Source organism: Nanorana parkeri, unplaced genomic scaffold (assembly GCF_000935625.1).
Source record: "Nanorana parkeri isolate BGI_ZX_2015 unplaced genomic scaffold, ASM93562v1 scaffold56, whole genome shotgun sequence".
NCBI lineage: Eukaryota > Metazoa > Chordata > Amphibia > Anura > Dicroglossidae > Nanorana > Nanorana parkeri.
The window spans coordinates 1,828,506-1,842,605 of NW_017306324.1; the positions used below are offsets into that span (position 1 = coordinate 1,828,506).

General features: G+C 41.7%; 1 protein-coding gene across 1 annotated transcript in view; it reads left to right on the forward strand.

The window, feature by feature from the left end:
• Positions 1-13,239, forward strand: part of CCDC36 (coiled-coil domain containing 36) — a 17,081-nt gene extending 3,842 nt beyond the window's left edge. The window contains exons 2-8 of the mRNA XM_018576084.1: positions 3,217-3,280; positions 4,498-4,666; positions 8,002-8,162; positions 9,564-9,612; positions 9,697-9,784; positions 10,679-10,782; positions 12,025-13,239. Of these exons, the coding sequence (XP_018431586.1) occupies positions 3,217-3,280; positions 4,498-4,666; positions 8,002-8,162; positions 9,564-9,612; positions 9,697-9,784; positions 10,679-10,782; positions 12,025-13,239 (1,850 nt within the window). The remainder of the gene's footprint in view (positions 1-3,216; positions 3,281-4,497; positions 4,667-8,001; positions 8,163-9,563; positions 9,613-9,696; positions 9,785-10,678; positions 10,783-12,024) is intronic.
• Positions 13,240-14,100: the final 861 nt, after the last annotated feature.

Genomic DNA, 14,100 nt, shown 5'->3' on the forward strand with positions numbered 1-14,100 from the left:
AAAGACAGGAGTCACTGTCCTCCGGAGAGGTAAGTATTATTCCTCCTTTTTGCAGGGACCTTTTTTATACTTATGGTGACAGAGCCGGTTTAACGAAGAACTTCATGTTTTAGAATCTGCAAGGGTTAACTGCTGTTTTTTTTTAAAATACAGAAGACTTAGCTGATCCTCAGTCCTGCGGCAGTGACCCCTTACTTCTCCCCCCTCCGCTCCAGCTATGGCATCCTCACGTCTAATACAGGTGAATGGTCCATATTAGGCTTCATTCACACCTGCGCCAAGAACGTGCGATTTCCTGCAGCAGGAACTCCAAATCTTCTGTTTTCTTTTGATCCTTTGTCAGTGCAGCTGAAATCCTGCAGCCATTTTTTTCAGACAGTCTTCCAGAAAGTGACAATAGCGGACCATGTCTTCACATTGATTGTCAGCATGGGGGACTTAACCCTTATTCACACCTACCAAGTAGGTGCGATTTGGAATTCCTGCAGCAGGAATTCCAAATCTTCCATTTACAAGCAGCAGCTGTCACCCGTTCAAGTTAATGATCGGGTGACAACGGCTGCATTTGAAAGCGGCAGAACGATGACACACCAGGCACGATCGATGCATCCAGGAATATCGATCCATTCATAAGTGCATATAATCGTATCACATATGATTACATGCGTGTGCCAGCGTTCAAATGCAGCAACTGTCACCTGATCATTACGGGTGACAGCTGGCGATCACAAATGGAGGATTTTGGAATACCAAATTGCACGTACATGGTAGGTGTAAATTTAACTTTAGACTTGTTATTGTCAGCTGGGCTTAGACCGCCAGAGGCTGGGGGAGAAGGGGCTGCAGGGACTGTTCTAGCAGCCAGGCAGGGTCAAGAATCGGGTGAGTATTTCTTTTTTATCTGAGCCCCATAGAGAAAAACGAGCAGTTGACCCGAACAGGGTGGAGGTAGACCCACTGCAAGGTTTTATTTTTCTAAAACCTGGGGTTCTTCTTTAATAATAACCATCCTATGCCAGTTTACAACACAGATGGTTCAAAAAAGCTTTTAATCCTTATATATAATTTATATATCTGTTGCCCCTTATCCTTGTACCTTCAGAGCCGCCTGTCTTCTGTCACCACAGTTGTCCCCCCTTCCTTTTTTCTAACCACCCTGACCTCCATTAAGTTATCCTTCATTTCCCCCTACAGAGATTGCACACTGCCAACATCATCAAAATATCTAACAGGTATGTTCTAATTTCGCAATTTACTGGAAAGGGACTCATCTGTCATTGTTGTATGCTTATCAACATCCAGGTGTAAGAAAGGAGAGGAGGAAGTTATGCCGGAATGCAGCAAAGATGGCACTGGCTTCTTCAGAGTAGACACAAGCGATTCGTTTCGTTACGAATCGAAAATTCGTACGAATTTTCCTGAAATTCGTAAATTCGGAAGCATCCGAAATCCGAATTGCAGTTTCCGAATTATATCCGAAATACGAAATTCCGTTAACGAATTTCGGATCCGAATTTCTTTGAAACAGGAACTAATATTACCCCTGTAAATGAGGTTGAACAACATGACAAGATTTTTTTAAAAATCCGAAATACGGATCCGCTGCTGCTAAGGGTTGCAGTACAATACACAGGCAGGAAATACGAAATTCCGTTGACGGAATTTCGTACCGTTACGAACATTCGTTATATTAAAGTTAAAAAGCAAAGTACATTTATATTGGAGTTGATGGTAGTTTTTTTTAATACGAAATTCGGATCCGGAATCCATTAACGGAATTCGTATTTCGGATAAAAAAACAACTACCACATCGACTCCAATATTAACAAAGGTATTTTTGCTTTTTAACTTCATCATAACTAGGGTTGCACAGATACCAAGTACAGTACTCGGTACGAGTACATGTACCGATACTTTTGAGCTCCAAGACTAGACTAGAGAAAAATTCAAAAATTAGGAGGCAGCTGTCATTTGTAAGGACTGCTGGGATTTGTACATCTCTGTTATAATGTACGATTTTGTTTTTATAAATATAAATAAAGGGATGCACAGATACCAGTTTTGCGAGTAGGAGTACTGGTACTTGCCGAGTACTTACAAGTACGAGTACTGATACATTTTTGTTTATTGTCATGTGACAGTTTTTCTAAAACAATGCAGACTAATGATTTCAGGACAGTGGTGGAGTGCCAGAGCCAGGTCCCAGCTGCAACCTCTGCCACCCTGGTAGTTCTCATGAAAATGCCAAGTATCGGCACTGGTACTCGAAAAGTATCTGTGCATCCCTAATCATAACGAATGTTCATACAGTTACGGAAATGTGCCGAAAGTAACGAAAATTCGTATTTCGTACGAATCCGAATTGAGTTTCGGACACGAATTACGAAATAACGGATATTCTGAAACGGAACGGAACGGAACTAATTTTTTGACGGCGCACAAGTCTACTTCAGAGTGAGGGAAGAAAAAGGAAATAATGGGACAGATGTAGCTCTATGGAGTCTTTTAGCAAGCATTAGCTGAAAGAAGTCAATGGGGGTTTGAGCTTTTTTGGTGGGGGTCAGCGTATCTTACTTCTGCTTTAAGGTGAAAGCCATTTTAAGTAATCTGTAAGTAGGTTGTATTTTAAAAGTTAGTCCCTACATATTATTTGGACTATACAAATTTACATGTTGAGGTCATCATCATGTCTATATGCCGACTATGAGCTTGATGACTCCCTTGTAGACCGTCTTTGTCATATGAATTCTGGTTCAGTTGTTACCTATATATCTAGTGATACTTGTAATTGTTTTAGCCTTGAAGAAGGGGCTCCCTGTAGACCCCAAAACTACTTTGTATTTTTCCTTTGTGTTTAGTTTGGGGATTCTCAATGGACATATGCCTCTTGACTCTTTTCTGGTGCTTTCAACTTACATACATTTACTTGCAGTACCTTCTAAAGGGTCAGACAGACAAGACTGAACCTAATATTTCAACCTAATACGCCACAGGTCTCCAAAGCAGATCTCCACATCTAGATCCAGCGTTACCCAAAATCCGAATACAAGAATTTGTTGTTGTTTCAATTAGCTAATGTAAGTATAATAATTCATACATATAGTTCATAGTATAGAATATCCTATGCTTCTCAGTTCCATATATTTTACTAATAGATGTATGAAACATCATTTATATATTTATAGTTTTGCTTTGTTTTTTTGTTTTTTACTGCAGGCTTTAAAATGAATCTCAATGTTTGGAACATCAAAGACATGTTCAGCATTCCCCCAGGAGCCGGGTGAGGGGTTTTCCGTATTTAAAATGTAATGTATTTATTAGCAGCTACTGCACAGAGTTTAATTCGCAGAAAAAATATTAAAATAAAGGATTTTAGGTTGTCAGTTTTTAAGCATAGGCCGGAAGGTATATAGACAAAGATTATGGGTAAGTCAGCGAAAGCATTTTGATAAGAAAAGGACTTTTCCAGGAATCGGGTGTCAGCATTTGGTGCAGTGTGTGCATTCATGTCCCTGACCTGTAACCCTAATCCCTAATATTTAACTTCATCCATGTTCCAGGGTTTCAGCATTTCTGTGCTCACTGCAGATTTTCCCACCCATTAGGCCAGGGATAGCCAAACTCCGGCCCTCCAGCTGTGGTGGAACTACAAATCCCACGAGGCATTGCAAGATTCTCACAGCCACAGACATGATTTCTGGAGAGAGATGCCTCATGGGATTTGTAGTTTCACCACAGCTGGATGGCTGGAGTTTGGCTACCCATGCATTGGGCTGAAGTTGCATAGTGCATGGAGTATTTCTATTGCTGTGCAATATTTGCTTTTGATTGTTTAGTCAACTAAAGGTATTACCACACGTGGCTGATAAGTGGAGGACTGGACGGGGAGGCATTTTCCCCCTGGGCCATTATGAATAATATATGTTGGGATGGTGGTCCTGAGTGGAGATAAACCCTCATTAAGACCTCGATGATAGCAGGTCACGCAGTCAGTGACAGCTATCTGCTACCTGTTCAGACCTGAAGTCACAGTGCCTGGCTAAGATAGTCTTCCATTATTGACCTCCTTTGCTGCCATGAATTGTGTTGTGACCACAAACTGGAATTGCAAAAGAAGTCAGTGCCGGAAGAATGCAAAACTGTGAAATGTGTTGTGCTCATTTTTAAAGGAAGCTGAATGCCAAGGATTATTTGTGACGATGCCATGCTATTTTCTTTAGGCGAGTACATATCATTTTCAAAGAGCATAGCGAACATTTTCTGCTTGGCTATTGCTTTTTAATGTCATTTCTGGCCCTGTGCACCTTGTAGGTGAAATATTCACAGTGTAATATTTTATACAAACCAGGATGATTTTTTTTAACAGATCTCACTGACCTAAGCCAAGCATCGTTGCTTCTGCACCATCTTAAATCATTATATATTCTGACAACTTAATGTTTTTGTTGACAATGTCTGACTAATGCTTCATAGTAAGGCATACAAATGTTATTGCAGAGCTTATAAGTCTTCAAATCGAAATGGTGCTTCCAGTGACCATTCCAGCCTGACAGATTCACAGTTCCTGTTCAGTTCACAGTGTTGCCCTGAGAACTCTCAGCCTGGATCCGTGGATTATAAATCGCAAACAAATTATCAGAGGAACTCAAATCCTAACTCGCAGGAGGTAAGTAAATCGCTGAAGCTGGTAGATATGATGTAGTGATAATAATAACCTAATCTGTGAAAAGTCGCCTGCTTCCAGCTGATGAGTTACTAATTAAACTTTTAAGGTCTGGTCTGTGTCTTATTTGTTGCTGTGAAAACATATTGACAATTCAAGTTAGAGTCTATTCACACCATCTGCTTTGGAGCTGCACTGGCCGTTGTTCTTAGTGCAGCCCCGATGCAAGACAAGGCAATTTGCATTATCATGGATGGTGCACATTCACATCACCGTGTTACGGTAGGAACGCACTGGTGTGCACTGAAAAAAAAGTTAAAGGAGAATTATGAGGCGAGTGATTTTCACTCAGCCTCATAATCTGAGCCGAGCTCAGTAGAACGGGAAGTGAGCGAACACATACCGGCGCTCGCTCACTTCTCGATCATGTCCCTGAAGAGAGCCATGACTGTCACTCACAGCTCCCTGCAGGGATTCCCCCTCCCCTGTTCGATCATCCATCGGTCACAGGCGGAACGGACGGGGAGAGGGCGGGGTACAGCTGGCTCTGCCTCTGCCTCTAGATGGGCAGAGCCAGCTGTCACTCACGCAGCTGTGTGGATCCAGACAGACTTGTCGGGATCTGTTCCGGCTGCGGCATCTCAGTATACCGTGTGCTGTAGCTCGCGGTATACTGAGCTTTGGGTGACGGGAGGACACTAGTTTGTGTCCTCCCGTTACCCTTAGAAGAACTATGGGGAAAAGCCCTAGCCCCATAGGTCTCCTTTAAGCATGGCTTACTTTTTTCAACACAGCGGAATTCGACGCAGTGTAACTGCCTCACACCCCGCTGTGCCCAAAGAACTGAATTTCAATAAAGTTCAAACAAAAAAAAGTACACAATGCGATGTGCTGGGATCAGCACTTCGGCACTGTGACGGGGCACCAATCAGCAGATGCTGTACGATTAGCATATGGTGTGAATGGGCCCCTACTATAGGGATGTCCAGATACCAGTTCAGATACCAGTGCCGATATTTGGCACTTTCATGAGAACTACCAGGGTTGCAGCAGTTGCAGCTGGGACCTGGCTCTGGCGCCTCACCACTGTCCTGAAATCATTAGGCTGGGTTCACACCTGGGCGTACGGAATATGCGCGTCTGCCACACGTTTTTACCGCGATTTGCGGTAAAAGTAACGCGCGTTTCCGAGGGCTATACTACTATCCGTCAGGATACGCGTAGCAAATACGCCCCAAAGAAGCGGCTTCCTAACTTTTGAATTTCTTGGAGCTGGAAAAGTATCTGTACTTGTACTTGTACCGAGTACTGTACTTGGTATTGGTGCATTCCTACTATAGATGTGAGATGGCAACTGCCTGAGAAGGCCTTTGTATGATCACCGGCCAACATTCAGTCAGAAAAGTTTTACTCAACTGAAGATGTTCCACCTCCTTTATTAAATGGTACCCATTTTTTCCCATGCTCCTATTAGAACAATTGATCAAACCAAGCTGGTATATCCTTTTTGTACTGTATGGATAGAAATCTGTGTGGAAAACCCTGAAATCCAGACAGATGGAGTAGGCTGCTTCATGCCCTTAACATTGCTAATTCAGAGACTTTCCAGCACAAGAGCTTAGTGTATTATATACTGTGATTTCCTTCTCAAGCACTCCTTGGATCCATTTTCTGTACCTTGTTTTGGAAGTGTTCTTTAATCCTAGTGAGAGGGTTGATTATCATTAACCATTCTTTGTACATATTACAATGGCTTTGATTGACAATTTGAGTGATCCTTTCTTTTTATAATACATATTTATGTGTTTAATAATATATTTACAAATATCAAAGCCTCACCACATTTACAATTTTTCTAAGACAAAAGTATTTAAAGTGCGTATATTACTGAATATTTAACTATATTGTGCCATCTGGAGTTTGCAGAAGGAATTACAGGTTCATAACAGATGAAAATAAACTAAGGCCGAATGCAGCCGAGAGTATAACCCAGCCGAAGTGAACTGACCTGAACGGTGTTGGCTATTCACTTCGGCTCAGTACGGCTGATTCCAGCCATACATTGGCAAAAATCAGCCGTACATCGGCTGGCTTTGGTCAGCCGAACATGCTCAGCATATTCTGCTGAGCTGAAGTGAAGAAGCCGTTCGACTCAGTTGATCCAGCATCTGGATCGGCTGAGCCAAACCTCTGGCAGTTCACTCACTGCCATTCGCCCCTATTCTTATAGGAGCCGAACGGCAGTGAGTGAATAGCCGGATGCCACCGAGCAGCATTTGGCTCCGCTATTCTGCTCGCTACCTCCGAGGTAGCAAGCAGAATAAAAGAATGTTAAAAAAAAAAAAAAATGATACAAAATAATTAAAAAAAATTTTTTTTAAATAAAAAAAGTGTGGGGTCCCCATCCCAAACCATATCCTTTTGTTCTAGTAGGAAAGTTAAGCGGGACCCCAAGTTAAAAGTAAAATAAAAAAGTGCGTGGGTTTCCCCCCCAAAGTCATACCAGGCCCTTTAGGTCTGGTAGGAATTTTAAGGAGGAACCCCACACCTACAAATGGGGGAAAAAACGTAGGGTCCCCCCTAACATTCCCAACCAGACCCTTGATCCGAGCATAGGCCTGGCAGGGCAGGAAAGGGGGAGGGGCGAGCGAGCCATACCAGCCCAATGCCCTCAGCACTGGGAGGGTGCTTTTCCAGGGTCCCCCCTGGAAAAGCACCTTGTCCCCGTGCCGATGGGGACAAGGGCCTCTTCCCCTCAAGCCATTGGTTGTGGGGGTCTGCGGGCAGGGGGGCTTATTTGCATCTGGACACCCCCTTTCATAAAGGGGCACCCAGATGCTGCCCCCCCCTTATTAATGAGGAAGGGGTACTTGTACTTCTTGCAAGTATTGTAAGTGCCTGAATTTAACTTGGTATCAGGCTCCTGCAATACCCTGCACAGTAGAGTGGGAAAGAAAGAAGCAGCACCAGGAGCCAATCAATAATCGCGAACACATAATTTAATTTTCTTTTTTAACATGCAAGCAGTGTAAGTACCTGGATTTGGGCAGTGTAAGTACCTGGATTTGGGCAGTGTAAGTACCTGGATTTGGCATGTTATCTTGCAGCCCTTGTCAAGCAGAGCTAAGAGTGAGAGAGGAAGAAGTAGCACACAGATCCAAGATTTAGTGCCGGACACTACAGAAATTTCATTTATTTGGCACCTAACAATCCCCAAGGGTGCCGGATAACTGGGAGTTTACTGTATATTTTTTGGACTGGAGTTCTGCTTTTATGTTTCCTATGTCTATGTTATGGTTTATTTTGTCTCTTTTTTTCTCTCTTCCTTCTTAATTCAGAGTGAACCAGGCATGTATCAGAAATACCGCTCTAAGCCTCCTTTGTGCTGCACTGATAGTAAAGAAAGGGGCCCATTTCAGACATTTGGAAAAGGAAATAGCAAAAGCATTATTGAGCAATTTGAAGAAAGCAAGAGAAAGGCTAAAGAAAAATATGAGAGGTAATTTTACCCGCAGGGGTTATCCAAAATGTCAATTTCTTTATAGATGACTTTGTGTCCTTCCTGAATGCTGAAACACAGAGGTTAATATGAACAAGATATTAGTACACATATGAGAAATTGGTTGATATTTTCACTAATGGGAGGTATTGAGATGGGAGTTTTTATGGGGTTTTTTTTTTCTCTTCCTCTCCCACTTCTTTTCTCCTTTTGGGTGATAAAATAAGAAATGACACTGGACGAACAATATAGACCAATTCATAGATAAGAGTAGGGGAAGGGAATGTATACCCTGTCATTGATAGTGAGGAATGTAGGATCATGGAGATAGCTGTGTTGTATGGCGTAAAGGGGCATTGTGTAATTTGATATGTGTATATAGATGAATAAGTATATGCATTGTGATGTTGGGGAGCTCACAGAGCACTCGCACAGAGGGTTTTGAATAAATCAAAAGCTTTTATTTTCCTCTTGCAGGGCAGCCAAATATGTTAAACACAAATACACGCTTTATCTTCAGCAAAGTAAAAAATTTCCAATTTTTCAGCACAGATAACAAAACATAAATGTGTCTCACCGACATTTTGTAGAAACGTCCCAAACCCGGGGAAATCCCTTCCCAGGAATATAAGTCCTGCAGCACAGCAATACAGCAACACAGCAGGTCTCTCTCACTAGCCACAGCTGATTACTTTCTCCTCAACTCCCACACTCCTCTCTGGGAGTTGCAGACCTTTAAGGTGCCCATACACTGCACGATTCTCGTACAAGAATCGCGGGAAATCCCGCGATCGTACGAGAATCGTGCAGTGTATGGAAGGCGTGCGACCGCTTCTAATGTACGGTCGCACCACTTTTGTATATCAAGCATGATGGAAAACCAGCCGAGAATCTTACGATTTTCGGCTGGTTTTTAACATGATCGAGAGAGCACACTGCGCGTTCAGCATTGCAGTCATCGGAAGCCCGCCCCTCAGGGGGGAGGGCTTGCGATGATCGCAGGTACGATCTGCCTGTACAAGATGGGCAGATCGTACTTTTTTTAAGTACTTTACAACCCTCGCAAGACAAAAGTCTTGCGAGGTTTGTAAAGTGTATGGGCACCTTTAAACCCCTTCCTGGGGCAGGAAGGTTAATCCTGTGGTGGCCCTTAAAGGGACCACAACCCAAACAGTGTTGATATATATCTCCCATCCAGGACCTAGCCTTGCCGTCCTCTACAGTATATATGTGTGAAATATGTTTTCATTTTTCTATTTTTTTTTACTGTTGGAAAATTCTAATAAATATTAAACAAACTGTAATCACATGCACACAAATGTTCCTTACTGTAAGTGAAAAGCAGTGATAAAAAGTTGGAAATTCAGCGTATAAAATTAGCATATCCTTTGTTTTATGCAGTGAGCAATTAAACCAGCTGATCTGCCAAGTTCATGTCACTGTACAGGAGGTAAGTTACCAGTCAGTTGTGCAATTTTTTACATACTGATCAACTATTTCAATATAAATATATTTATTTTTACACTCTTGCCAGTTGAAAATGACTCTCTGCCATGTGGAAGAAAACACAAACTTAAAGTGCAAGTCAATTTTGGATTCCATGGATGCAACTTCTAAGGCTTGTGAGTGTGCTGCACCGTTACAGTTAAAATGTTTTATCTTTGTGAACCAGCAGAGGGCACCCAACACCTGTGGTCAGTTCAAAGATTGTAGAAATAGAAGTACGATGATGACATGGTTGTGTTATGCACTGGGTAACATTTTATATACTGAGAGCTGTATAACTCTGGTTAAAGTACCACTGAACTCAGGAGTTGAATCTTTAAAAAAAACAAAAAAAAAAACTATTACCAAAAATGTATCTTATTTATGTATCACTCGACTGTAAATCATCTCTGAATTGGTGCTGACACGGTCCTTCCTTCTGGAGGGGGGCTACTTTTGCTCCCATGGTCCCTGAGTGTATTGTAAAGTAGTCACCGCTCCAAACTCGCTCCCGGGATGGACTACAATCTCAGTACAAAATAGTAAACTAAGCATGAGATTGTAGTACATCACAGTAGTGAGCTTGGAGTGGTGACTACTTTACAACACACACAAGGACCATGGGGAACAAAAGTAGTCACCCACTAGAAGGAAGGACAGTGTCAGCTCCAATTCAGAGATGATTGGAGGATCTACAGCCGAGTGATACACAAATAAGATACATTTTTTGGCAATAGGTTATTTGAATGTATTTTTAAGATTTACTTCCTGAGTTCAGTGTCACTTTAATAAATGGTGTAGGTTTTGTTTCAGTTACTATACATTTATTTCCTTTTAAATAGGATGTGTATTTTATTCCTTAACCCCTTCCCACCTGTTTGTTAGCATTCCCAACATGAGACCCTGTGCTCGGATTTTTGGTTGTTAGCTGAACTAGAAATATTCACGCAATTGAGCTTTTGACTCTTTAAAATAATAATGTGCTGTAGGTTTAATATCTTTATGATCTTGAATTTTTTAAATTTTTTTAGTGCAGCAAAATATTGCTTCTTACCACGAGTCAATGCAGAAAATGCAGAATACAAAGTGCAGTTGCAGACAAATGTTGTTGGACTTAGAGAATAAAATACTTTTGGTGAGTTAATGTAAAAATAAAGTTTGTGTACACAGGAGGTGTTACCGATTGGGTGCTCAGGCACAGGCATCCAATTGAGTCCAATCAGTACACAGCCTTTCAGTATCACTTCCACACACAGGTGTCTCTGCCTTGAGGCCCCTAAAAAGTATAAAGGTGGCCATACATTGTTAGTTTTTCATTCAAAACGTTGTGTTTCTGCCACGAACCCTCGTTCAATTATATCTAGACTTCCCCATCAAGCATAGTCAAATGTCCTCTTTGGAAATCATTCATTATCCATACTAATCAACCAATTTTTGATGAACCAGGGAAATAAAATAATTTCCTTTTGTGCAAGTGCTGTGTTCTTGCTGAGATTTTGGATGAAGGAAAACCCCACTGATTCATCGATTTTCATTCAGTCAGAGAAAAAGTTTTCCAACCTGACTGTACAAAAAATTTCGATCACAATATGAAAAACAAAAATCAGTGATGTACCATCCACTGTTCGATTCTCATTCGAAAGACCGTTAGTGTACAAAAATCTAACAATGTCTGGCCACCTTAAGGTGTTTTTTTTCTACTATGGTTATTTCTGAAATTACATATGGGTTAGCTCCTGTGGCCAGTGTAGAGTGGAGTTCTTAGTTATTTTACAGGTATGGAAGCATTGTGTTTTACAAGACTTCATCACCCCTGGATATTATTACCTGCAAAAAGCAACAATTTATTATAAAACCTAAAGCTGGCCATACACTACACAAATTTCTGGGTCTTGATGAAGAACCGGACAAAATTTGCACAGTGGGTGCCGCTGTCGGCACCCTTTCGGCTGATCAAAGGAGCTGGTCGGAAAATCTGTGAACGAACAGAGCCGGCAGCCAATGAGCTGCCGGCTCTGCTTTAGTATTCTGATAGCAGCGGGAGATTCCCCGATCAACGTTCTTAAGCATTAAAGGAGGAATCTGTTATATTATCTTCCTTCAGCCCTCGGGTTGAACAAAGAAAATATTACAGTGTATGGCCAGCTTAACTAATACCACACCACAGTATGTGAAGGAATTTGCAATATCACTTTTTTACCTAGCTTAGCAAAAAAGACCTGAAATTGAGATATTCGTATACCCATTGCTCAGGGTATGACATGTATAAACCGACAGCTTGTCCTTGGATTTTAATTTCTGATGGAATCTTTAGGCCAAACACGATCGCTTCTATGTTTGTGTTGCTATTTAGCATAACCAGTCTGTTCTTCCACAGAAAGATGCCGAGCTGACAGATCTGAAATCAAACGTACAGCTGCTAGTGAAGGGCATGGACGCTATGAAGTCACAGCAGTGTGAAAAGCACCTGGAGCTGTCAGAAAAATTAACATGGTTGTCAAATTCCATAAAGTCATCAGAAGATAAAATACTGAGCGAGATTCACAACCTTAATTGTCTCTCTAAGCCAGCGTGTCACTTGAAAGAAAATACTACGCAGACATCTCCCGCAAGTGTTCAAGACCTGCCTGCAGAGGAACATAGCACATCACAGTACAAAACAAGGACTTTTGTAGATTGCTCTGCTCTTTCACAAAGCAGTGTTCAGAACACTTGGGATAGAATTAGTGATGGATGTTCTTCTTCTCTAACTGGATTCAAGGGTGTAACAACACGTTCTGCACAATCTGCCGAAAGCACTGGGAACTGTTGCATTACCTTGGAATCTCCAGGGGACTATCCAGGATCAAACACTGGTGGCCGAAGAGTACATTTCAGTAAAGGCGTCACTACGGATGATAGAGCTGTACGCCGTCTGCAGCAATTTTATCACAACGATCACTGTGTCCCTGCGGCCCAGAATCATCTCCTTCAGCAAACACAGCCACACAATGGGAAAGAAAACAGATTATTTACAAGCAGGCCTAAGGAAAAGTCCCAGACTCTAAGAAAACCAAAAGCAAATAAGCATAAGAAACATTCCAAGAATAGAAGAGGCTTTTCTATTAAAAATACTACACAAGTTATTTCCAGAGCAGTAGCTAGTAATGCACAGGAGGAATCTAAAAATGAACCCGTCACTCACAAATGGGGTAACTCTGTCAGACAGACGGAAAATTATTTTACGCTTTATTCCGAGAGATGTGAGCCTTCCTTACCTGTCATTCCCGGGCTGGTGAGGAAAGCTCAGAAAAAAAATAGCCTGAAATGTACGTTGCTTAGTAGACAACAAACAATAAAGCAGCATGCGAAGAAAGAGGCTAGCGACTGTGATAGGGACAACATTCCAAAAGCAGAAGACTATCCAGAAAACAGCGACCTGCCCATATGGGATTACAACCCTTTGTATTATAGTACAGATTGTGAAAACAACATGCTCTGGTCTTCACCCTCAAGTCCCTCACTCAACATCACTTCTACAACTTCCATCCTACAAAAGCAGCAGCAAGACTTGATTTCTGTGTTTTTCGATAGTAGTGATAATTCTAATTGACACATGAACATTTCTTTTGATTTTTTAGATGGACCATTGATAAACATGCATTAAAAAGGAAGGCAAATAGTTGATGAAAGTCCCAGATTATTCATTTTCGTCCATCATTAGATTAACAAAAAAAAGATAAGAAACAGCTATGATGAAAATAGCAGAAAAGGAGAAAGGTGCACATGGCCAGCGCTATATACAAAACAATACAAGAACTCCCTGGCACGCTCTCAAGCTATTCAGCAAAAACTAAACTGTTTAAAAACAGACTTTTTTGTTGCATACACTAATGACGCACCGCCACATCAAGGCATCTCTGAAAAGATTGGTCACTGATTCAAAATGTTTGCAGTTGTTGTATGTCGCGTTCCCAAAAAAAGGGTCAGGTGTGGGTGTGACTGGCTGTAGATCCTCAAATCATCTCTGAATTGGTGCTGACACTGTCTTTCCTTCTGGAGGGTGGCTACTTTTGTTCCCCATGGCCCCTGTGTGTGTTGTAAAGTAGTCACCGCTCCAAGCTCACTCCTGTGATGGACTACAATCTCAGTACAAATTCGTAAACTACCGTATATACTCGAGTATAAGCCGAGATTTTCAGCCCATTTTTTTGGGTGAAAAGTGCCCCCCTCGGCTTATACTCGAGTCAACGAAGTCCATCCTGGGAGTGAGCTTGGAGCGGTAACTACTTTACAAACACACACAGGGACCATGGGGAACAAAAAAAGCCCCCCTCCAGAAGGAAGGGCAGTGACAGCACCAATTCAGAGATGATTTGAGGATCTCCAGCCGAATGATACACATATAAGGTCCAGTATTGTTAATAGTTAAAGTGACACTAAACGCAGGTGTTAAATCTTAAAAATACATTCA